The sequence below is a fragment of the Lepidochelys olivacea genome (genome assembly GCF_965140295.1).
Source record: "Lepidochelys olivacea isolate rLepOli2 genome assembly, chromosome: 1".
Lineage (NCBI taxonomy): Eukaryota > Metazoa > Chordata > Testudines > Cheloniidae > Lepidochelys > Lepidochelys olivacea.
Genome location: NC_140411.1, coordinates 252973490 through 252997059, shown reverse-complemented (window position 1 = coordinate 252997059; position 23570 = coordinate 252973490). Strand labels below are relative to the sequence as shown.

At 41.3% G+C, this 23570-nt stretch overlaps 1 protein-coding gene across 1 annotated transcript in view; it reads left to right on the top strand.

Annotated features, from left to right (window-relative positions):
• Positions 1-23570, top strand: part of LOC311514346 (uncharacterized protein) — a 240923-nt gene that overhangs the window by 94015 nt on the left and 123338 nt on the right. The window contains exon 6 of the mRNA XM_084616902.1: positions 22338-22502. Coding sequence (XP_084473028.1) covers positions 22338-22502 — 165 coding nt within the window. The remainder of the gene's footprint in view (positions 1-22337; positions 22503-23570) is intronic.

The window sequence follows — 23570 nt, the reverse complement described above, 5'->3', positions numbered from 1 at the left end:
AGTTCTGCTTCTCATCTGTCTTTGACAAGCCTCTGTGTGTCTGTTTCCCCTCCCACCCTTGTAAGTTCTTCGGGACAGAGACACTCTCTTATTATGCATTTATATAGTGCTGACACAATGGGGCCCTGATCTCAGTTGTGAACTCTAGATGCTACAGCAATACAAATATTAAATAATAATCTAACTACAATCTACATCTGATCCCACAGTTCAAGTAGTTAGAGGCCTTGTGCTAAACGTATCCCTGGCTATATAACCTTCAGGATTTTCCTTTCTCTTTCTAGTTGGGGAATCTTTGTCACTAAAGAACATTTAAGAACAGGTTAGACAAAAATCTGTCAGGGATTGTCAAGGTATACATAAACCTGTCTCAGCATGGCAGGAGATGGGGCTGGAATAGGTGACCAGCTGAGGTCTCTTTCAGTCTTACGTTTCTATGATTCTATTATCTTAAGTCTCTCTTGACTTGTTGTTCCATTGCTTGAACAAGAGCATCAGTAGCAGCCACGTGTTTTTCCAGCTCCATCGTGACTCAGTTACTTCAAGAGCTAGTTGAAAAAGGAGACTGTGTGTATGTGGGCGGGGGGAAGAATGGATTATTTTTTCTCGAAAATCTTGACCTTTCATCGAAATTTGAGATTTTTACAAAATTTCATGTAAATTTCCATTTATAAAATTATCTTCAATTATTTCTTTTCAGGATATTAACCAAGGACAATGTGATCCACACTGAAGATAACACCAGTAGTCAAAGTCATTCTGATAAAGATGCTTGCTCTTCTTAGAAGTTCATATCAGTACCTTATGTTAGATTTATAAAACAGGCCTATTGTGTAGTCTTGGGTGCATATGCAGATTAAGTTGTATATCTGGATTTAAACTATCCTTGATTTTCCTTTGGCACCTTGTGTATACAGGGGAAATGACACACACTCTTGGGCATCCTAGTTAATTAGAATAGACAGCAACATCTGTTTTGGTCACAAATTAATAATAAAGTTATTTGGATTGGAAAGAACCACTAGTAGGTTTTGTAGTCCGGTCAGTTTGTCAAAGAAACTTGGAGCTGTACATTGTCTGCTCCTCTATAGCCAAAATAATAGACCACACCCCAATATTTTTATACTCAAATAAAAGTCCCATTGGATTTGATGATAATGACAAGACCATGCCTAATGACAAGACCATGCAGAGACCTGTAAGAGAATATGAAAAGTGCTCTGTCTCTCAGTAATTCAAAACATGTAGGCCAATTGCATGACCAGGAGAGAAAGAGAACATTTAGAGGACTGGGAAATCAGCTAATAATTCTTCTATCATATCTTCAACTGACGGGAAACAGTACAAATAGAATTGTGTGAAACTGTTCATTTTCATCATGAAGATTATAACAGCATATCAGATATTCTATAGTTAAGGTTGTACATCACTTTCTCTTTAAAGGGGGGTTATTCTAAGTGCTTTAAAATCACCTGCTGAGTTGGATATATATTTTTATATTAGGGTTGTTGATTAATCGCAGTTAACTCACTCGATTAACTCAAAAAAATTAATTGCGATTAAAAAATTAATTGTGTTTAATCGCAGTTTTAATCACACTGTTAAACAATAGAATACCAATTGAAATTTATTAAATATTTTTGGATGTTTTTCCACATTTTCAAATATTGATCTCAATTACAAAGTGTACAGTGCTCACTTTATATTATTATTTTTTATTACAAATATTTGCACTGTAAAAATTATAAACAAAAGAAACAGTATTTTACAATTCACCTCATACAAGTACTGTAGTGCAATATCTTTATCATGAAAGTGCAACTTACAAATGTAGATTTTTTTTTTTGGTTACAAAACTGCACTCAAAAACAAAACAATGCAAAACTTTAGGGCCTCCAAGTCCACTCAGTCCTATTTCTTGTTCCGCCAATCGCTCAGACAAACAAAGTTTGTTTACATTTGCAGGAGATAATGCTGTCCACTTCTTATTTACAATGTCATCAGACAGTGAGAACAGGTGTTCACATGGGACTTTTGTGGCTGGCATTGCAAGGTATTTATGTGCTGGATATGCTAAACATTCATATGCCTCTTCATACTTTGGCCACCATTCCAGAAGACATGCTTCCATGCTGATGATGCTCATTAAAAAAATAATGCATTAATTAAATTTGTGACTGAACACCTTGGGGGAGAATGGTATGTCTCCAGCTCTATTTTACTGGCATTCTGCCATATATTTCATGTTATAGCAATCTCAGATGATGACCCAGCACATGTGGTTCATTTTAAGAACACTTTCGCTGCAGATTTGATAAAATGCAAAGAAGGTACCAATGTGAAATTTCTAAAGATAGCTACAGCATTCAACCCAAGATTTAAGAATCTGAAGTGCCTTCCAAAATCTGAGAGGGACGAGGTGTGGAGAATGCTTTCAGAAGTCTTAAAAGAGTAACACTTAGATGTGGAAACTACAGAACCCAAACCACCAAAAAAGAAAATCAACCTTCAGCTGGTGGCATCTGCCTCAGATGATGAAAATGAACATGCTTTGGTCTGCACTGCTTTGGATTGTTATCAAGCAGAATCCGTCATCAGCATGGATGCATGTCCTCTGGAATGGTGGTTGAAGCATGAAGGGACATATGAATCTTTAGCGCATCTGGCAGGTAAATATCTTGCGACGCCGGCTGCAACAGTGCTATATGAATGCCTGTTCTCCCTTTCAGGTGACATTGTGAACAAGAAGCGGGCAGCATTATCTCCTGCAAATGTAAACAAACTTTGTTTGTCTGAGCAATTGGCTGAACAAGAAGTAGGACTGAGTGGACTTGGAGGCTCCAAAGTTTTATATGGTTGTATTTTTGAATGCAGTTTTTTTGTACATAACTCTACATTTATAAGTTCAACTTTCATGATAAAGAGATTGCACTACAGTACTTAGGTGAATTGAAAAATACAATTTCTTTTGTTTTTTCAGTGCAAATATTTTTAATAAAAATAAATATAAAGGGAGCACTGTACACTTTGTATTCTGTGTTATAATTGAAATCAATATATTTGAACATGTAGAAAACATCCAAAAATATTTAAATAAATGGTATTCTATTATTGTTTAACAGTGTGATTAATTGTGTGATTAATCACAATTAATTTTTTTAATTGCTTAACAGCAAGGTATATACAAAATCTTGATCCAGGCTAGAATTTTTTCCATTTCAGCTGTGAACTAGGTAGCATTTTTCCATGGTCAAAATAATAAATATCCCCAAATTTTCCTTCAGGTGAAATTTTTTTTTTTTCAGGAAAATTTCATCATTTGTTTGTGAAGGATTTATTTTTGCCTACATTTAAATGATTTTATATGAATCAGAATTTTTTTTATTAAACCACTAATGGGCTTGAATTTGTAGAAACCGCTAACACAAAGTTGGCCATAAAAGATCATCTAAATATCAAGAAGGGTTTAGAAACTGAAGGCCTTGGTGATAGCTGTTTGCTCCTTCTCTGGACAATGTCCACTCATGGTATTTATTTATTCCTCTCTGTCAAAGTGTCAAAGCCTCTAGGAGAAGCCAAGAGAAACTTATACGTTTCTATTCTATATAGATTCTTATACCTCCCTAATACAGTAGTATCTGAGTGCCTTGCAGTAGTGTATTAAGTAGCATCTAGTTTGTTCTCTAAGCTCCCTTGCCTGCTCTTGCTAGCCTCCTAAAGTATGTTGCCAGTAACATTTTCTCTGATCCTATGCTTCCTGCGAAGTTTCAGTACTTAGTATATGAGAGGAACTAGTGCCTGGAAGTATTTGTAATTGGCATATAAAGGCTCTGCATGATATCTAGTGCCTATTACAAGATATAGGAAGAGATTTTCCGCTACTGTGATGAGAAAGGGGGCAATTCCCTAGAAACCCTCAGTTACACTGTATAGATTTTTACAGAGGGATTAGAGAAAATAGCTAGGGCTCAAAAAAGTATCTACTTCAGCCATAGGGACTGGAGAAAAATAAGTTGTCCCATAAGGCCTCTTTCTCTTTATTACTAGATTTTTCAAGGTGAACTGTAGCCTCAGGCCAAAGATCAAGTAGGTATTGGCTCCTTAGAGTCTTAATGCTCAAGAAGATATGGCTTTTGCTCTTTGAATCTGTGCCATCCACTCAATTGTTTCAAGTTAAGGTGAATATATCCATGATCACCTCAACTACATCAATCAGCCTGAACTAGGGGAATCTCTTTCTTAATAGACCAATTTGCCTATCACTAATTGTAGAGAGAACACTTACACTAAAAAAAAAAAAAAGTTCTGCAAAAAGTTACATCCATGCATATTCTCTCTCTGCCTCTTCTTGCTCCCTCATAAAATGTGGTCAGTTTGTAAGTTAAAAGATTATTTTTCTGACTGTCATCAGAGCTAACTTGGACTGAGGTTTGCAAGTCAAGCTGTGTTCTCATTGCCTATTAGATTATCCTCTTTATAGAGATTCTGAAATTAGAATTTAGCTAGCCATTTTATTGATTCATGAAACAGGATGAAGCCTGCTTAATCTCCCAACTATATTGGTTCTGCCATGCTAATGGTAATAAGCAAACTTTGTTTGGTCAATAAGGTAGCAGTTATGACTGTGAGGTCACTCAGGACATTGATTCATTATGGTGGGGGGGGACCCTGATAGAGCAACAGTACTAAAAAAACCTACTCTTAACAGAGCCATGTTTATGTAAACACTTTTAAAAAACAATTCTGTTGAGGTATTTATGAAGTGCACAATCACTATAGCTGGTTAAATGATTTATTGCAGATAAATTGTCAGATGAATTTAGCATTTCTTTTCATGAGTCATTCATGAACAGACTTGTGCTTTTTATGAATTTATTCATTACTGAAAAGTATTCTAATAGTTTGCGCAAACAAATCTCAGTCTGTATTGTCTATGAATTGTTCACTCTGACCCTTAGCTATTCATTATTCATGCTTGTGCACTTATTCATATGTGAATACAGGTATTCACTGGAGCATGGCTGTCCTTCCTAACATTTGTGCAGACTTATATATGAATAGTGAATGAAAGTGGGGCATCACCATGGTCAAAGTGAATAGCCACTAATACTTAAAATGAATTTTTGCAAACAATGAGCTGAATTTTCTGCTTGTCTTCAATGGAGTTATACCAATGGAAAAGTTGGCTCAAAAGTTTTGCAATATTCAAACAGCTCTAGCAATCACAGCAAGATCTAATTGCTAACCACACCTTAATGCATTTAAAAATTATTCAGAAATGTAGTGTTTGTACATGTCAGTATATTTTCAGTTTATGCCAGTTACAGTGCTGGTAGCTATGTCTATAGTTAAGGTTGCCTAACACTTTCCATTTTAAAACCCTCTTTTCAGTTGCTTATAATTTAGCCAAGTTTTAACGATTAAGGCTGAAATTTTCCTTCTGGGTGTCTGCCTCAGGCTGAATTTTTTGGAAAGTTTCAGCAAATATGTTCTGGCAGTTTCTGAGAACAGAAGGAGGGAACAAAATATGCTGTTTTGCCTATGTTAAAAATCCATACAGGTGTTGCACTGAGAAGTTCTAGTGTTTCTACTTTGGAGCATGGATATGAAATTTAGCAGAGGGTGCCACCCTGGCATCAAGAAAGTGCCCTTTGCTAGTCTCATGAAAATATGCCCAACTTCTGACAAATTATAAACTATGAAAACCATACTTTCCACACATTCAGTAGAGATTTGTTAGACTTCATCATCTAAATTCTCCAGAGATTCCATCTGCACTGAGCATGCTCTATCCCTAGGCAGTGTCTATGTGCTGATGAGACTGTGCATGTGCTGTCCTGACATGGTGACTTAGCATGCTCCATCCCAGGAGCTCCAGGTATGAGCAAAACTTTCCTTACAGTAGTGCCTTTTGGCTGCCAAAGGCCACCGTGGCACCAGGCACCAAAACTAAAAACATGGAGACTGTGTGTCCTGTGGGCTAAGTGCCCCCACTGCTGATGCCCAGATTGCATGGAGGAGAAGGAAGTAGCCTGACTGGAATGCAGAGGGGTGAGGAGCTTGCGGCAAGGCAAGACTGAGACAAAAGATGGAAGAGGAAGGCTGGGACAGGGACAGGGTTGTCTAGGGAAGAAGACTAGGACAGGAAGAGGCTAGTGGGGATTGGAGAACTAAATAGAGAGAGAAGTGAAGAGATGTTTGTAAACACTAGAACACCCATCCCTAAGAAAATGGAAATGAACCTAGGATTCCCAAGGTTCAACATTCCTGTGCTGTCAGCACGTACCTTTGAAACCCACTGGTAAAATGTTTCTCATTTCCCTCTGGTGGCTGATCCACATAGAAGCTTACAATGTACTATTGCTATTGCCTATCCTGATAGCTCAAGTGGTAGAGGCCCACGCTATGGATCTGACAGTTCTAACCCTGTTGATAATGCAGGTGGGAGTCAATATGATTCCACATAATGAAATTTCTGTTTTTTTGTTTGCCTTTTAAACCAACATCTATGTAATTACAGACAAAAAACTAAATTGAAAGAATGTTAAGGTTACAAAATTGTGCATTTAAAATTTAGGAAATGCCAGAATTATAGTTGTCTGTACAACCTTAATTCAGCCCCCTTGTATGCATGTATTATGCTATAGTCTTTAATTATATGATCACATACTGTTTTTCCACAGGACCCCCTCTTAATTCAGTCCTTAGGGGAGGCTGTGTTCTGGGTATAAGTGAAGTCTGTGAAGTGAAGGAAGCTGTTGTCTGCAGAACCCCAGCCCCATTTATTGCAGAAGTAGGGAGAATGAGGCAGAGGATTGTACAAAGAGACAGGACAAGTCTCAGGGTTAAAGGAGTTGAACGCCGCCCTGGAGAAGTGGCTTCTATCCCTGCCTCTGCCAAAGAGTTCCTGTGTGATGCAGGGCATATCACAAAAGCCAGACTTTTTACAGGTGGTCATTAATGGTGGGTTCCTTATTTTTTGGGTGCCCTGCTTGAGACCCTGTTTGCAGACGTGTTGTGAGCACTCACAGCTGCAACTGAAATCTGTGGGAGGCATGCGCTGAATGTGCTACAAAATAATGTATAGTATGAAAAATTAAGCCCTAGGCATCTCAGATTGGGCATCCACAAATCTTTGAATATTTTTAGCTTAATCTTTCTGTGATTCAGTTCATCTGTAAAATGGAGATGAAAATGCCACTCTATCTCACAAGGGTGTTATGAAGATAAATTAATGAATGTTTGTGAAGTACTCAGATCCTATAGTGATGATTGCCATAAAAAGTCCCTGAAGAAATAAATAATACTGTATTCCAAGCAGTATTTGAAGAGTGTGCAATATACGAGGCATGTTCAGTGGAACTTTTCACTCAGTTTTTATACGTAGATATGCTAAGTGCCAGTGTAACGTTGGGAGATCATTCTTTTTAATTGTTTAATATAATCTGGTTCATGTTTGTGAAGAAAATAACTTGGCCAAATAAAACCGGATTGTCACCAAACCTAGGAAAACCTATAACCCTGCTAAATTTTACATTTCAAGTGGCTTCTACTGATCTGAACTGGTCAAAAAAAGTCACGAAATATTTCTTAACTAAAAAACGGTCTTGCAAATATTTGGCATTGATGCTACCATTTTTGATTAATCTTTCAGGAAAAGTTCACTCTGATTTAGAGCAAGCATAGCAAATTTCAGCCTAAAAATCAAAATATTGAGAGAGTTGTAAGGTTAACTTATCTATAGGTATCTATATTCTATATATTGTTATGCTTGCCATCTATAACTCTTGTTAGAGGTGCGTCCAAGTTGTAAATCTTGGTTCTGGGATCAGATTTGAATCTGAACTTCCCCTAATTTCAAGTGTTTGCAGATTCGTTATTCTGTTAGGCCATTATATACATGAGCTTCATGACTCTGATCACTCTATGATGGCTTAAACGGAATACAAGGGGTTAGATTCTCAGCTGTTGTAAATTATAGAATCATAGAATCATAGATGAGTAGGACTGGAAGGGACCACCCTCGGTCATCTAGTCCAATCCCCTGCATTCAAGGCAGGACTAAATATTAATTAGATAATTCCTGGTGGGTGTTTGTTTAACCTGCTGTTAAAAACCTGCAATAATGGAGATTCCACAACTTCCTTAGGCAATTTGTTCTAGTGCTTAACTACCCTTACAGTTCCTAATGTCCAACCTAAACCTCCCTTGCTGGAATTTAAGCCCATTGCTTCTTGTCCTATCCTCAGAGGTTAAGAAGAAAAATGTATCTCCCTCCTCCTTGTAAAAATCTTTTATATACATGAAAACTATTATCATGTCCCCCCTTCCCCTCAGTCTTCTCTTCTCCAGACTAAACAAGCCCAATTTTTTCAATCTTCCCTCATAGGTCATGTTTTCTAGACTTTTAATAATTTTTGTTGCTTGCCTCTGGACTTTCTCCAATTTATTCACATCTGTCCTGAAATGTGGTGTCCAGAATTGGACACAATACTCCAGTTGAGGCCTTATCAGCATGGAGTAGAGTGGAAGAATTACTTCACTTGTCTTGCTTACAATACTGCTGCTGATGCATTCCAGAATGATGTTCACTTTTTTTGCAACAGTGTAACACTGTTGAGTCATATTTAGCTTGTGATCTACTATGACCCCAGATCCCTTTCCACAGTACTCCTTCCTAGGCAGTCATTTCCCATTTTGTGTATGTGTGCAATTGATTCTTCCTAAGTGGAGTACTTTGCATTTGTCTGTATTGAATTTCATTCTATTTACCTTCGATCATTTCTCCAGTTTGTCCAGATCATTTTGAATGTTAATCTTATCATCCAGAGCACTTGCAACCCCTCCCAAGTTGGTATTGTCTGAAAATATTATAAGTGTATTCTCTATGCAATTATCTAAATCACTGATGAAGATATTGAACATACCTAGACCCAGAACCAGTCCCTGCGGGTTGCCACTCGATATGCCCTTCAAGTTTGATTGAATCACTGATAACTACTCTCTGGGAACGGTTTTCCAACGAGTTATGCACTCAACTTATAGTAGCACCATCTGAGGTATCTTTCCTTAGTTTATGAAAATATTATGCGAGGCAATATCAAAAGCCTTATTAAAGTCAATATATACCACATCTGCCACTTCCCCCCCACTCCACCCCTTCTTTGTTACCCTGTCAAAGAAAGCTATTAGCTTGATTTGACATGATTTGTTCTAGATAAATCCATGTTGACTGTTACTTATCACCTTATTGTCTTCTAGATGTTTGCAAATTGATTGCTTGATTATTTGCTCCATTATCTTTCCGGGTACTGAAGTTATGCTGATTGGTCGGTAATTCCCCTGGGTTGTCCTTATTTCCCTTTTTATAGATTTGCACTGTATCTGCCCTCTTCCAGTCCTCTGGAATTTCTTCTGTCTTCCATGAGTTTTCAAAGATAATTGCTAATGGCTCAGATATCTCCTCAATCAGCTCCTTAAGTATTCTAGGATCCATTTCATCAGGCCGTGCCAACTTGAAGACATCTAATCTGTCAGTGTAATTTTTAACTTGTTCTTTCCCTATTTTAGCCTCAGATCCTACCCCACATACATACCCCTACCCCTGCGTTCACTGTGTTAGACATCTGATCGCTACTAACCTTTTTGGTGAAAACTGAAACAAAAAAGGCACTTAGCACCAGGGCAGTCCCTAGCTATTCTGGGGCCCTACACAGCCCCCCCCCCACTCATGGGGGAGGGATGTGTGGGGCCTCAGGCCTCTGTGGGGGTGGGGTGGGGCTGGCTTGTGGGGCAGGGGGAACCACCCCCCAGCACTCACCTGTGGCGCAGCTGGGGCTGGGTTACTGCACTTCCCGCCGCCAGTGAGTGCAGGCCTGACGCTGCTGCAGTCCTCAGGGGAGTGGGGGCAGGGCTGGAGTGGAGCAGGGGCAGGAATGGGCAGGGCAGAGGCTTTGGGGAAGGGGTGGAGTGGGGGTGGGAAGGGGTGGGTACGGAGCATGGAGGGGGCTTTGGGGATGCGGGGGAATGGGGGAGGGGCTGGGGCGGACCAGGGATGGGAAGAGGCGGGGCTGGGCTGGACTGGGGCGGGGGCTGGAGCAGCACACAGCTGCACAGGGCACCAGGAAATTTGGGGCACCAAATTTCCTGGTGCCCTACGCAGCTGCGTACTTTGCGTATGTGTAGGGATGGTGCTGCTTAGCACGTCCGCCATTTCCACATTTTCTGTTATTGTTTTTCCCCCTCATTGATTAATGGGCCTACCCTGCCTTTGGTCTTCCTCTCGCTTCTATATGTAGAATGTTTTCTTGCTACCCTTTATGTCTCTAGCTAGATAATCTCATTTTGTGCCTTGGCCTTTCTAACTCTGTCCCTACATGCTTGTGATGTTTGTTTGTATTCATCCTTCATAATTTTACCTGTTTTCCACTTTTTGTAGGACTCTTTTTTGTGTTTCAGATCATTAAAGGTCTTTTGGTTAAGCCAGGGTGGTCTCTTACCATACTTCATATGTTTCCGATGCAGTGAGATAGTTTTGCTCTTGTGCCCTTAAAAACGACTTTTTGACAAACTGCCAGTGCTCTTCAACTGTTTTTTCCCTTAGACGTGCTGCCCATGGGATCATACCTATCAACTCCCTGAGTTTACTAAAGTCTGCCTTCTTGAAATTGACATAGCTCCATGGCCTTTAGGAGCTAGTGCAATTTACACTACCTGAGAATCTGGCTCCATACCTGTGCACTCTCCAAAATCCTTAGGGAGTTCACATTCCAGCACTCGGGGGGGCTTGATCTGCTGTTTCAATTTATATGCCCTCTAATTCAGCTACACGTATGTTCTATTCTTGTTGTCATTATGCCTGCAGTACGGAAATTAAGTAAAAGAGGAGAAATGTTACTTTATGAAAAATGTATGTGAAATGTATGTATGATAAACATTTTGAGAACTTACAGTTGTGTTAGGTTCTTTATAGATACATCTAAATACATGGGGTCCCATTGAAGTCAATGGGAGTTTTACCATTGACTTCAATGGAGCCAAGATTTCACACATGTTCCCCTCCCTAAGGAATTTATAATCTAAAGCCCAGTGCTGCAAAGATTGATACAGGTGAGTAACTTTACAGTTCATAGTAGCATTGAACTAAAGTGTTTGCAGGATCGTGCCTCTATTCACACATGATGCCCCAAGTAAATGCTAGAAATAGACCAGAAGAGAGGAGCAGAGAACAAGGGTTCCATTAATAACAACAAATAATCCTAAATAATAATTGTTTTTAGGTAAGCGGAATAGCATAAAGTTACTCTATTGCCTTACAAAAGATTTAATTTAGGATTTAAAGTCATGAGTTACCTCTAAAACCTCTTTACATGAGAAGCATTTATTATTTCCCCATAGGCTTGAAATCAAAAACATTGAGGTTCACCTCACTAAAGCTATAAAAATATTAACCAAGATATGTATGTATGTAGGCATGGAGCTGGCTTTCTGTTTTGTTTTTAGATTAAGTAATTGGTAAAATCAAATACATTGCTAATGAAATCCTGGTTCCATGTAGTTAACTAACATGCAATATAAAATGAGGCTCTCCTGAAGATTCACGTCACCAAGGTAAAAACATTGTTAGTTTATAATTAGTTTTTCCTCTTTTCCCGTTGTTTCCCTCCTGTTTTTCTCACCTTCTTTGCAACTTGGATGCATATAGCTAGCAACTGCAATGCCTAGACCCAAACTCCCCATTAATCCATTTGTGCTACTGCTTTTTTATCTTTATTTCTCTTTGGGATTAAATCAATATCATGTGTTGGGTTCCCCTCCCCCCACCTCCCCTAGTTTAAAGATGTGTTCTTTTAGATAGATTTTTTTTGGTGGCTTTAACAATGTTCTGTTCACATTTCCTTGGATAGGACCAACAATTGCTTGTTGACCCATTTTAACCCCTTTTGAGCATCATCTTCAAAGTGTAACTGTCCTTGACAATGAAAGAGAACTTCCTATTGTCTGGTCCTTCCAGGCAATCTTTAGCACTGAGTTAAATGGCTTTCAGATGAAGGAGTTGGCTGGAAGGAAAGAGACAAAGTGGTCTGTTGTTTCTGAGTGACTTTGCTAGAGTTTCCCTTTTCTCCTTTAGAATGGTGCATTTCTATAGAAGATGACAGACATTTTGACAGGTGCAATATGCTTTGAACTGTTGTGTCAGATAATTCTTTTGTCTTGGCTTTTCCCAGCAGAGTGGTATGGCTCCTTAGGATGCTGATATGCATATTGTTTGCTTTTCATTTAGTGTGGTGATGCCTTCCGTTCCTTCTTTCTATCTCACTATCTCACTTTTTCTAAAGGTCCTTCGCATACATGTCACTAACCCAGATGTAAAGGCAAACAGCAGTGCCACAGACCTCTCTCCTGACCTTTTGATAATGATCCCAAGAGTTATAACTCAGAAAAATGATAATGTTAATAGAGGAAGAGTTAGCATACATTCAAAAAGCATGACCCTAAATAAAACCATTTCATAACCTCATCTGTGGCTTGAACTAACTATATCTAATTAGAAAAGACAGATTCAGTGCTCTTTAGAGCAGAAAAGTTTTAGCTTTCCACATCTTCAGATTAGTAACAATATGTGGGCTAAAATTAACAGTGCCATCACTAAATCAAAACTGATTATAGACTAAGTAAGAAGCTATTCCGAATCTAAAGCTTTATATGGCTTTTTTTCCCTTGCAAAGAGATTTTGTTTCATTATTATTATTTATCTTAGTCACAACAGGTGTCTTGCCACATTACACATGTATTTATATATTACTAGTGCAATGGGGCAGGGGTCTGCTAGCCACTACCTCAGTACAAATAACAAATAATAATGCTGTGTTACACTGGTGATCCAGAGATGACATTGGGACTCATGCATGTTAGTATGCTTTCTGTCTTATTCTATTACCCATATATTTGTGTTTTCTGTGGCTTTACCAATTTGACATTTTATGTTGTTTAATTTTTAGGGCTAAATTTTGCTCTTTTTGGCCTATGCATTGTGATTTAAAAGGTCTAGCCAAGATTTTCAAAAATGGATGCCTAAAGTTAATTCTCCAAAATCCATACTTAGGTGACTAAATAAATGGGCTGATTTACAAAAGTGTGAGCCTCTAACAGCTGCCGTTGGCTTCAGTGGAAATTTCTGGGTGCTCAATATCTTTGGAAATCAGGCTAATTATTTAGTGTCTTAAATATGGATTTTGGAGACTTACTTTTAGAGTTCATTTTGTAAAAAATCTTTGTCATAATATCTCAACATACATAAGTACACTATATGAAACATTTTAAAAAATGTTGATAGAAAAAAGATGTATCTAGCATGATGGTATGTAATGAACAGAGCATTTATTACATTAGAAACCATTTTACTTCATCTGATTTGATGAAATTTGTTTTTTCATTTGTGGTTTTGATCATGAAAATGGTCACAAGATACTTGTTGCAGTTTACTAACGTAGGCTACAATTCAGAAAAGCATTCCTATCCAGGATAGCGCTTAAACACAGATTCCGAGGCCAGAAGGGTCCACTGTGATCATCTAGTCTGACCTCCTGTATAGCACAGACTATTTTCCCCCAAATAACTCCTAGAGTATATTTTTTAGAAAAAAAAATCCAATCTTGAAGAAAAACATCCAAACATGACGTAAAAGGAACTAAAGTACTGGCTTAAAGATGAGCATATGCTTAACTACTGTCCTGCATCAGAGTCACAGAATAGTCCCAACAGAATTTAGGTTAGTTTTTAGTAAATGATTCCTTGGAATAGCTGGCCATTTTGTCCCCATTCAGTAACTTCCTTTATTAATTAAATTTTATATTGGAAATCCAGCTTTTGAAAGTAAGTCATGAAAAACAAGGTGCAACATGTCTCATTTTTTAGTAACTCTGTTATTCTAAAAGTACTATAGTTCATGCAGTTCATCTTCTCTGCCTACATGTTTCTGCTGATCTTGACAGCAAATCTATTCAGGTACTGGCTGATAATTAGGTGAAGCCCATCAGTGTAATGATAATATAGAACATGTTTCTTGCTTTTTATTTCTGATCATATATATTTAAATTCTGTCAGAACACAACCATTATCAACCATGAATGCCCCTCCGCCAATGTGCATGGAGGTTTTATAATATGTTTTAACCCTTGTTATACAGGAGAGCCAGGGAACAGTGGGAGACTGCTAGAGGGGAAATATATAAACTCAAGGCTAATTAAGGTGTGGTTCCCTGTAGACTAGGGAAGGTGGCTGCAGGTTAATTGGAGCACCTGCAGTCAATTAAGGCCCTGCTAGGAACCTAATAAAACCCCCCTGCTTCAGGCAGACAGAGGAGGAGGAGGAAGGACTGGAGCTTGGAGGTGTGCTGTGAGACTTGGAAAATCAGAAAACCAAAGTAAGGGGGACCCTGCCCCAGTAGGGGAGGGAGACGTCCTTCCCCAGCATCTAAGGACTGAAGGTACCCCACCCAAGGGGAAAGAGGGTAAAAACCCGCAGAGGTCGAGAGGGGCTGGGGCTCAGAATGAGGAGCAAACCCAGACCCCTCCTCCACTTCCCTCCTTTACCACCTTCCTGGGCCACTAGCGGGGCCATCAACACCCCAAGAACAGGAGCAAGGGGTGGCATCTTAGCTCCCCGCCAAGAAAAGCGCAGGACCCCCCAGACTAACATCAGCCATCTTGTCACGCCCTTCATTGACTTTAAAACTTATGGCCGAAGATAAATTCCAAATTTAGAAACAAAGTACAGAGAGATAACATATATACAAAAAGACTTGTCAAACTTGCCCCAAATTTAGATTCTGTATAAATAAGATTTGTAAATGTCTTTGTTTTGATAACGAAAGATGTTATTTGTAACAGAAGTAGGGATATCTTTTCAAATGATTTTAATATGTGTCCCTTTAAGAATATCACACCTATATAGAGCAAAATTTATGCTTGGATAAATTATCCAAGGATGAATTTGACCTGCAGTGAGTATGACTCATAGCCCTGGTCTACACTAGAACTTTAGGTCGAATTTAGCAACATTAAATCGATGTAAACCTGCACCCGTCCACACGATGAAGCCCTTTATTTTGACTTAAAGGGCTCTTAAAATCGATTTCCGTACTCCACCCCTGACAAGTGGATTAGCGCTTAAATCAGCCTTGCCGGCTCGAATTTGGGGTATTGTGGACACAATTCGACGGTATTGGCCTCCGGGAGCTATCCCAGAGTGCTCCATTATGACCGCTCTGGACAGCACTCTCAACTCAGACGCACTGGCCAGGTAGACAGGAAAAGAACCGCGAACTTTTGAATCTCATTTCCTGTTTGGCCAGCATGGCAAGCTGCAGGTGACCATGCAGAGCTCATCAGCACAGGTGACCATGATGGAGTCCCAGAATCGCAAAAGAGCTCCAGCATGGACCGAACGGGAGGTACGGGATCTGATCGCTGTTTGGGGAGAGGAATCCGTGCTATCAGAACTCCGTTCCAGTTTTCGAAATGCCAAAAACGTTGTCAAAATCTCCCAGGGCATGAAGGGACAGAGGCCATAACAGGGACCCGAAGCAGTGCCGCGTGAAACTGAAGGAGCTGAGGCAAGCCTACCAGAAAACCAGAGAGGCGAACGGCCGCTCCGAGTCAGAGCACCAAACATGCTGCTTCTATGATGAGCTGCATGCCATTTTAGGGGGTTCAGCCACCACTTCCCCAGCCATGTTGTTTGACTCCTTCAATGGAGATGGAGGCAATACGGAAGCAGGTTTTGGGGACGAAGAAGATGATGATGATAATGAGGAGGTTGTAGTTAGCTCACAGCAAGCAAGCGGAGAAACCAGTTTTCCCGACAGCCAGGAACTGTTTCTCACCCTGGACCTGGAGCCAGTACCCCCCCGAACCCACCCAAGGCTGCCTCCTGGACCCAGCAGGTGGAGAAGGGACCTCCGGTGAGTGTACCTTTTAAAATACTATACATGGTTTAAAAGCAAGCATGTGAAAGGATTACTTTGCCCTGGCATTTGCGGTTCTCCTAGATGTAGTCCTAAAGCCTTTGCAAAAGGTTTCTGGGGAGGGCAGCCTTATTGCGTCCTTCATGGTAGGACACTTTACCACTCCAGGCCAGTAACACGTACTCGGGAATCATTGTACAACAAAGCATTGCAGTGTATGTTTGCTGGCGTTCAAACAACATCCGTTCTTTATCTCTCTGTGTTATCCTCAGGAGAGTGAGATATAATTCATGGTCTCTTGGTTGAAATAGAGTGCTTTTTTTCAGGGGACACTCAGAGGAGCCCATTCCTGCTGGGCTGTTTGCCTGTGGCTAAACAGAAATGTTCCCTGCTGTTAGCCACAGGGAGGGAGAAGGGTTGAGGGGGTAGTCACGCGGTGGGGGGAGGCAAAATGTGACCTTGTAACGAAAGCACATGTGCTATGTATGTAATGTTAACAGCAAGGAAAGAGTGTAGCCACTGTTTTATAAAATGTGTCTTTTTAAATACCGCTGTCCCTTTTTGTTTCTACACCAGCTAAATGTGTTTCAATGATCACAGGATCTTCTCCTTCCAGAGGCTAGTGAAGCATAGAAAGAAAAAAAAATGCACTTGAGATGAAATGTTCTCCAAGCTCATGCTGTCCTCCAACTCTGACAGAGCACAGACGAATGCGTGGAGGCAGATAATGTCAGAGTGCAGGAAAGCACAAAATGACCGGGAGGAGTAAGTGGCGGGCTGAAGAGAGTAAGTGGCGGGCTGAAGACAGGGCTGAAGCTCAAATGTGGCGGCAGCGTGATGAGAGGAGGCAGGATTCAATGCTGAGGCTGCTGCAGGACCAAACCAGTATGCTCCAGTGTATGGTTGAGCTGCAAGAAAGGCAGCTGGAGCACAGACTGCCACTACAGCCCCTCTGTAACCAACCGCCCTCCTCCCCAAGTTCCATAGCCTCCACACCCAGATGACCAAGAATGCGGTGGGGGGGCCACCGGCCAACCAGCCACTCCGCCACAGAGGATTGCCCAAAAAAAAGAAGGCTGTCATTCAATAAATTTTAAAGTTGTAAACTTTTAAAGTGCTGTGTGGCATTTTCCTTCCCTCCTCCACCACCCGTCCTGGGCTACCTTGGTAGTCATCCCTCTATTTGTGTGATGAATGAATAAAGAATGCATCAATGTGAAGCAACAATGACTTTATTGCCTCTGCAAGCGGTGATCGAAGGGAGGGGGGGAGGGAGGTTAGCTTACAGGGAAGTAGAGTGAACCAAGGGGCGGGGGGTTTCATCAAGGAGAAACAAAGAGAACTTTCACACCATAGCCTGGCCAGTCATGAAACTAGTTTTCAAAGCTTCTCTGATGCGTACCGCACCCTCCTGTGCTCTTCTAACCGCCCTGGTGTCTGACTGCTGGTTACACGCAGCCAGACGATTTGCCTCAACCTCCCACCCCACCATAAACGTCTCCCCCTTACTCTCACAGATATTGTGGAGCACATAGCAAGCGGTAATAACAGTGGGTATATTGGTTTTGCTGAGGTCTAAGTGAGTCAGTAAACTGCACCAGTGCGCCTTTAAACGTCCAAATGCACATTCTACCACCATTCTGCACTTGCTCAGCCTGTAGTTGAACAGCTCCTGACTACTGTCCAGGCTGCCTGTGTACGGCTTCATGAGCCATGGCATTAAGGGGTAGGCTGGGTCCCCAAGGATGCATATAGGCATTTCAACGTCCCCAACAGTTATTTTCTGGCCTGGGAATAAAGTCCCTTCCTGCAGCTTTTGAAACATACCAGAGTTCCTTCAGATGCGAGCGTCATGTACCTTTCCCGGCCATCCCACGTTGATGTTGGTGAAACATCCCTTGTGATCCACCAGAGCTTGCAGCACTATTGAAAAGTACCCCTTGCGGTTTATGTACTCGGCGGCTTGGTGCTCCGGTGCCAAGATAGGGATATGGGTTCCGTCTATGGCCCCACCACAGTTAGGGAATCCCATTGCAGCAAAGCCATCCACTATGACCTGCACATTTCCCAGGGTCACTACCCCCTTGATATCAGCAGATCTTTGATTGCGTGGGTTACTTACATCACAGCAGCCCCAACAGTAGATTTGCCCACTCCAAATTGATTCCCAACTGACTGGTAGCTGTCTGATGTTGCAAGTTTCCACAGGGCTATCGCCACTCACTTCTCAACTGTGAGGGCTGCTCTCATCTTAGTATTCATGCGCCTCAGGGCAGGTTAAAGGAAGTCACAAAGTTCCATGAAAGTGCCCTTACGCATGCGAAAGTTTCGCAGCCACTGGGAATCGTCCCAGACCTGCAACACTATGCGGTCCCACCAGTCTGTGCTTGTTTCCCAAGCCCAGAATCAGCGTTCCACAGCATGAACCTGCCCCATTAGCACCATGATGCATGCATTGGCAGGGCCCATGCTTTCAGAGAAATCTGTGTCCATGTCCTGATCACTCACGTGACTGCGCTGATGTTGCCTCCTCGCCCAGTATTGCTTTGCCAGGTTCTGGTGCTGCATATACTGCTGGATAATGTGTGTGGTGTTTAATGCTTGCCTTGGTATGGTGTCCACACAGAAAAAAGGTGCGGAACGATTGTCTGCCGTTGCTCTGACGGAGGGAGGGGCGACTGACGACACGGCTTACAGGGTTGGCTTCAGGGAGCTAAAATCAAGATAGGGGGTGGCTTTTCATCAAGGAGTATTTCAGGCAGGACTTCACGTAGGGTTCCAATAAGAAATGGTGCACCTAAGTTATTGTTCTTATTGGAACAAGGAGGTTAGCCTGGCCTCTGATTGATACATGGCTAGATTTACCTCGCTGCACCTTCTCTGTGAGTGACTGCAGTGTGACCTAGAGGAATGAGTCTCCTAGACGGGGGAGGAGGCAAATGAGTACAAAACAAATCTGGTCTATTTCTTGTTTTGACCCACTCCATCTATCTTTTACATCTTTGGCTGGCAGCAGACGGTGCAGAAGGACTGCATGCCATCCACATCTCTTGGCTGCTCAGCAGAAGATGGTGCAGTAGGACTGCTAGGCATCCTCATCTCTTGCCTGCCCGGCAGAAGATGGTAAAGTACGACTGCTAGCAATCCGTATCGCCTGCCTGCTCACCATAAGATGGTTCAATAGGACTGACTGCAGGACTAAAGAGAATGACCTGGTCAAGTCACTCCAAATTTAGTCCCTGTGCCCATGTCTGCACAGGCGCTCCCAGCCGACGTGGCCAGGAGCACCTCGGACACGACGAGGACAGCTACCAGTCATACTGCACCGTCTGCTGCCAGAAGGCAATGGGTTGCTGCTACTGTATAGCAATGCCATACCACGTCTGCCAGCACCCAGGTGACAGTTAGCTGAGCGGGCTCCATGCTTGCCGTGGTATGACGTCTGCACAGGTAACTCAGGAAAAAAGGCGCGAAACGATTGTCTGCCCTTGCTTTCACGGAGGGAGGGAGGGAAGGGGGGCCTGACGATATGTACCCAGAACCACCCGTGACAATGTTTTAGCCCCATCAGGCATTGGGATCTCAACCCAGAATTCCAATGGGCAGCGGAGACTGTGGGAACTGTGGGATATCTACCCACAGTGCAACGCTCCGGAAGTCGACTCTAGCCTCGGTACTGTGGAAGCACTCTGCCGAGTTAATGCACTTAGAGCATTTTCTGTGGGGACACACACACTCAAATATATAAAACCGATTTCTAAAAAAATGACTTCTATAAATTCGACCTTATTCCGTAGTGTAGACATACCCATATACTGTGACTCTATATTACAGATAAAAAAAAATTAAAAGAATATTAAGGTTGCAAAGTCAAGCACTCAAAAAGTAGGAAATGCCAAAATTAAATTTGCTTAATTCAGCCCCCTTGTGTGTATGCATTATGAACAGTCTTTAATTACATGATCACATACTGTTTTTTCCACAGGACCTATACGTCATTCAGTGAACAGGATAGATCTACTCTGGGGCTGAATTAGGGTTGTGTTGTGAAGTAGGCTGTTGTCTTCCTCCTCCATGCTATCTAGGAGCCAGCAGGGGCAGCATTGAGACTACAAGAAAGAGCATCTTCATGCTCTCAATTCTGGTGCCTGGTGCCAAAGTGGCCCCCAGATGCTTGGAGAAGCAATTGCAGGGAAAGTCCTGCCCCTCCCCATGCCCTCCTGGGCTGGAGCATGCTCAGCACAGATGGAATCTTCAGAGAATTTAGCTGACTATCTCCAGCAAGCCTCTACTGAGCGTATGCAAACTTACATTTTCAAAGGCTTATCACTTGGCAACTTGTGTGCAGTTTCTCCACAGGAATAGTAAGACACAATTATGACAAAAAGGCCACCTCTTTCCAAGTTTCAAGTCCCTGCTCCAGTGCTTGGAGGTGCTAGAACTCAATGAAATGGTCATAAGATGTTTTCTTTACATGCACAAACCAACGTATTTTCCTTTAACTTTGTTCTTGGAAATGGCTGAATTCCAGACCAAACTGTTACAATTTGATAAAGCTGTAAGCAACTGAAAACAGGGTATTGCAGTACAGTTTGCTGGGCAATCTTAACTGCAGGTGTAGCTACCAGTGCCAACTATAATCAGTAGGTATCATGTGATAATCTGATCTTAAGATCTTTGACATTTTTCAACTAAGGACAAAATGAAGTGCTGAGAATTTACTTCACAAGGTTTTACATAACCAAACTTATAGGTTATTTTGGTAGTTGAGATAATGAGACCAAGGGACATGCAGAACAAGAATTTATTGGGACAACATGCATCATGTTATGTCTTAGGGCTTTCCTTTCATTGTTTGAAGACACTCATAGCTGAACAATTTGAAGGGGAGCCAATGCCTTTTTCACAGGAGTGCAGTATACACATAGCAGCAGCCCCCTTATAGTCATGAAAGAGCTAGCTATTATTACATGATCAGCATCTGAAATTTCAATAGGGCTATCTTCAGTAAAATAAAAGCAACTGCCCTTTTAGTGCAGACCTACTCACAAAATCTGCAAAGATTTTTCACAGCCTACTGATGCATCATAATATGTTCATGGTAACAATTCACTGGCTGTATAAACTTCATGGCTGTCAACTATTTTGCTTGCCCTAGCCGTATAGACTTCACGGTTGTCAGTGGAGATAGAACTCTGTACCTTCTGTTCCAAAAGCGCAGGCCCCTAAGTGTAAGGATTGATAGCATGTTACTATCATGTGGGACACAATGCAAACTGGAGAATGTAAAGCTGCTAATGTGGGAGTTGACTATGGTAGTGTGCATGTTAATCCTTTGAGCATGTCCAACGTGAACTTGATGGTTCCAGAATCCTGAGCAGATTCAGACTGAGCAACTATTCCAGCTGTTAAAAGTGCCTTGCCTTCGCTCCAGCTAACCTAACTCCTGAGTGCTTACACCTACCCCTAAAGGATACCCAAAGGATCTCCATTAGCCTGAGAAATACTAAGCTTTATATCATCTTTGAGGAAGTGACTAGAAGAGATGACATAGAATATAATCCAAAACCCATTAAAATCAATGGGAGCCTTTCCATTGACTTCCCTAGGCTTCAGATGAGGCCCATAGAGACAATACTTGAGTACGCCTGACATTCTCTCCAGGAGAGCAGGAGTGCAGAATCTGTGGCTCTGGTTTTGAAATGTGGCTCTCTTCTTTGCCCCTAGCATTGCAGATCGCCATGACGAGGGAATAGGCAAAAGGCCAAGAGGAAGTAAATGGGGCAAAAATGTTGTCCAGTCCTTCCCACCAGACAAATGATATCCTTGTTCTGCTGGCCACATACAGCAGATTTCTTTCTGCGGTTCCAAGAGGGGAAGAAGATCTTATGATAAGTCACTGGCCCAATGAGGAGAACGAACTCCAGGGCAACGCACTCCCTAAGGGTCACTGCAGCCAGCCAGGATGCAAAATGATCCAAGGGAATGGATTGCTGCAAGATTATTTTGTCCTGGCATCATATCAGAAGCCACTAACTTGTTGCTGCCTGTGTATGGGAGCACCTCCAGGCCCAAAGAAGAGAGAAGGAGCCAGTCAAGGTGGAGAGAGGAGGGCAAGAGTACGTTTTGAAAACTAACTTCCCCTCCCTTGGGAGGAGCAATTTGTTAGGCCGGTGCCATTGTCTGGAGTAGCGTGTGCAGAAAGGCTGCAGGATCAGTTTGGACCCTGTCAGCTACTTTCAGACCCAAAATTTTGATTTTTTAAAAGATTGTGAAGTCGAATGAATACAAATGTCTTGATTAAAAAGAAATGAAACAAGCTTTTCTTGAAATATTGTTTAATCTTCTTTCATTTTCCTGTATATTTTAGCATGCTCGGATACTACATCTGATGTCAGATCTCAGACATTCAAACTTAGTTGTGGTACACAAGATGCATTCAATGAACTTGAAGGAATTAATCCACGAACAAGCTGTTCTTTGTCTCAGTGCGATGAAGGGAACTCCTCTGAGGAAGACATATCAGATCTCTCAGGTTGATTTCCTATCTGATTCCTGATTTTTTCCCCTTTTGTGTAATAAAATAAATGTATATAGCACTCTACAAATGCTTATGACAAAACATTTTGGCTAAAACTTTTAAAAATGAGAGCATGAAGTTAGGCTCATAACTCCATATTTACGTAGCTAAATACGGGGCTGATTCAAAGCCCAATGAAGTTGATAAGCATCTTATAACTCACTTTAATGAGCTTTGGATCAGGCCCTATATAGCATGATTTTCCAAATTGCTGGGAATGTTTGTTTTAATTGAGACCACAACTTAAACCCTATCCAGCAAAGTGCTTAAGCATTTGCTGAATGGTAAGCATGTGAGCAGACCATTGACAATCTAGATCTTTTCTGGGAATTTTGAACTCAGAATATTCAGTTATGTTCAGAATTACCCAAAGTATGGTTCTGCTTTCTCTAAGGATGTCAATGTTCTGTAATAATAATACTTAATAATAAAATCCACTAAAAGAAGGCTTCAGAATATCAATGCATGAATTCAGATACTGTATTTAACAAAGCAGGTAGCTAGCATAACTCATTGCTACATGACAGAGGATGGACCAAAACATTTTTAATCTCATTTATCTTGTCTGTCAAAATAATTACAGAAATTACAGCTCCTGAGACTCATACTTGTGACCCCAGTTCAGCAGAGCACTTAAGCACAAGCTTAACTTTAGCACGTGATTAAATCTATCCTCCTTCAGCAAACCAGACTTCTAATAGAGTGTCCAGCTGTAAGATCTCTCCCTGCCCCTATATCCAAATGGACTTATTTGAAAGTGAATCTCTCTCTCAGTGAGATTAATCTCGTATATTGCAGCCTGTCAATTAGAGAGAGAAGGTGGGTGAGGAAATATCTCTTGTTGGTCCAATAAAAGATATTACCTCACCCGCCTTTTTTCTTTAATATGCTGGGACCATCACAGCTACAACAACACTGTAAGCAGCCTATAAATATGGGTTTTTAGATGTATTTAAAATGTGTAAACTGGTTGAAATGTGTTATTTAATATTGGTATAGTTGTCTTGTAAATCTGTTCCACAC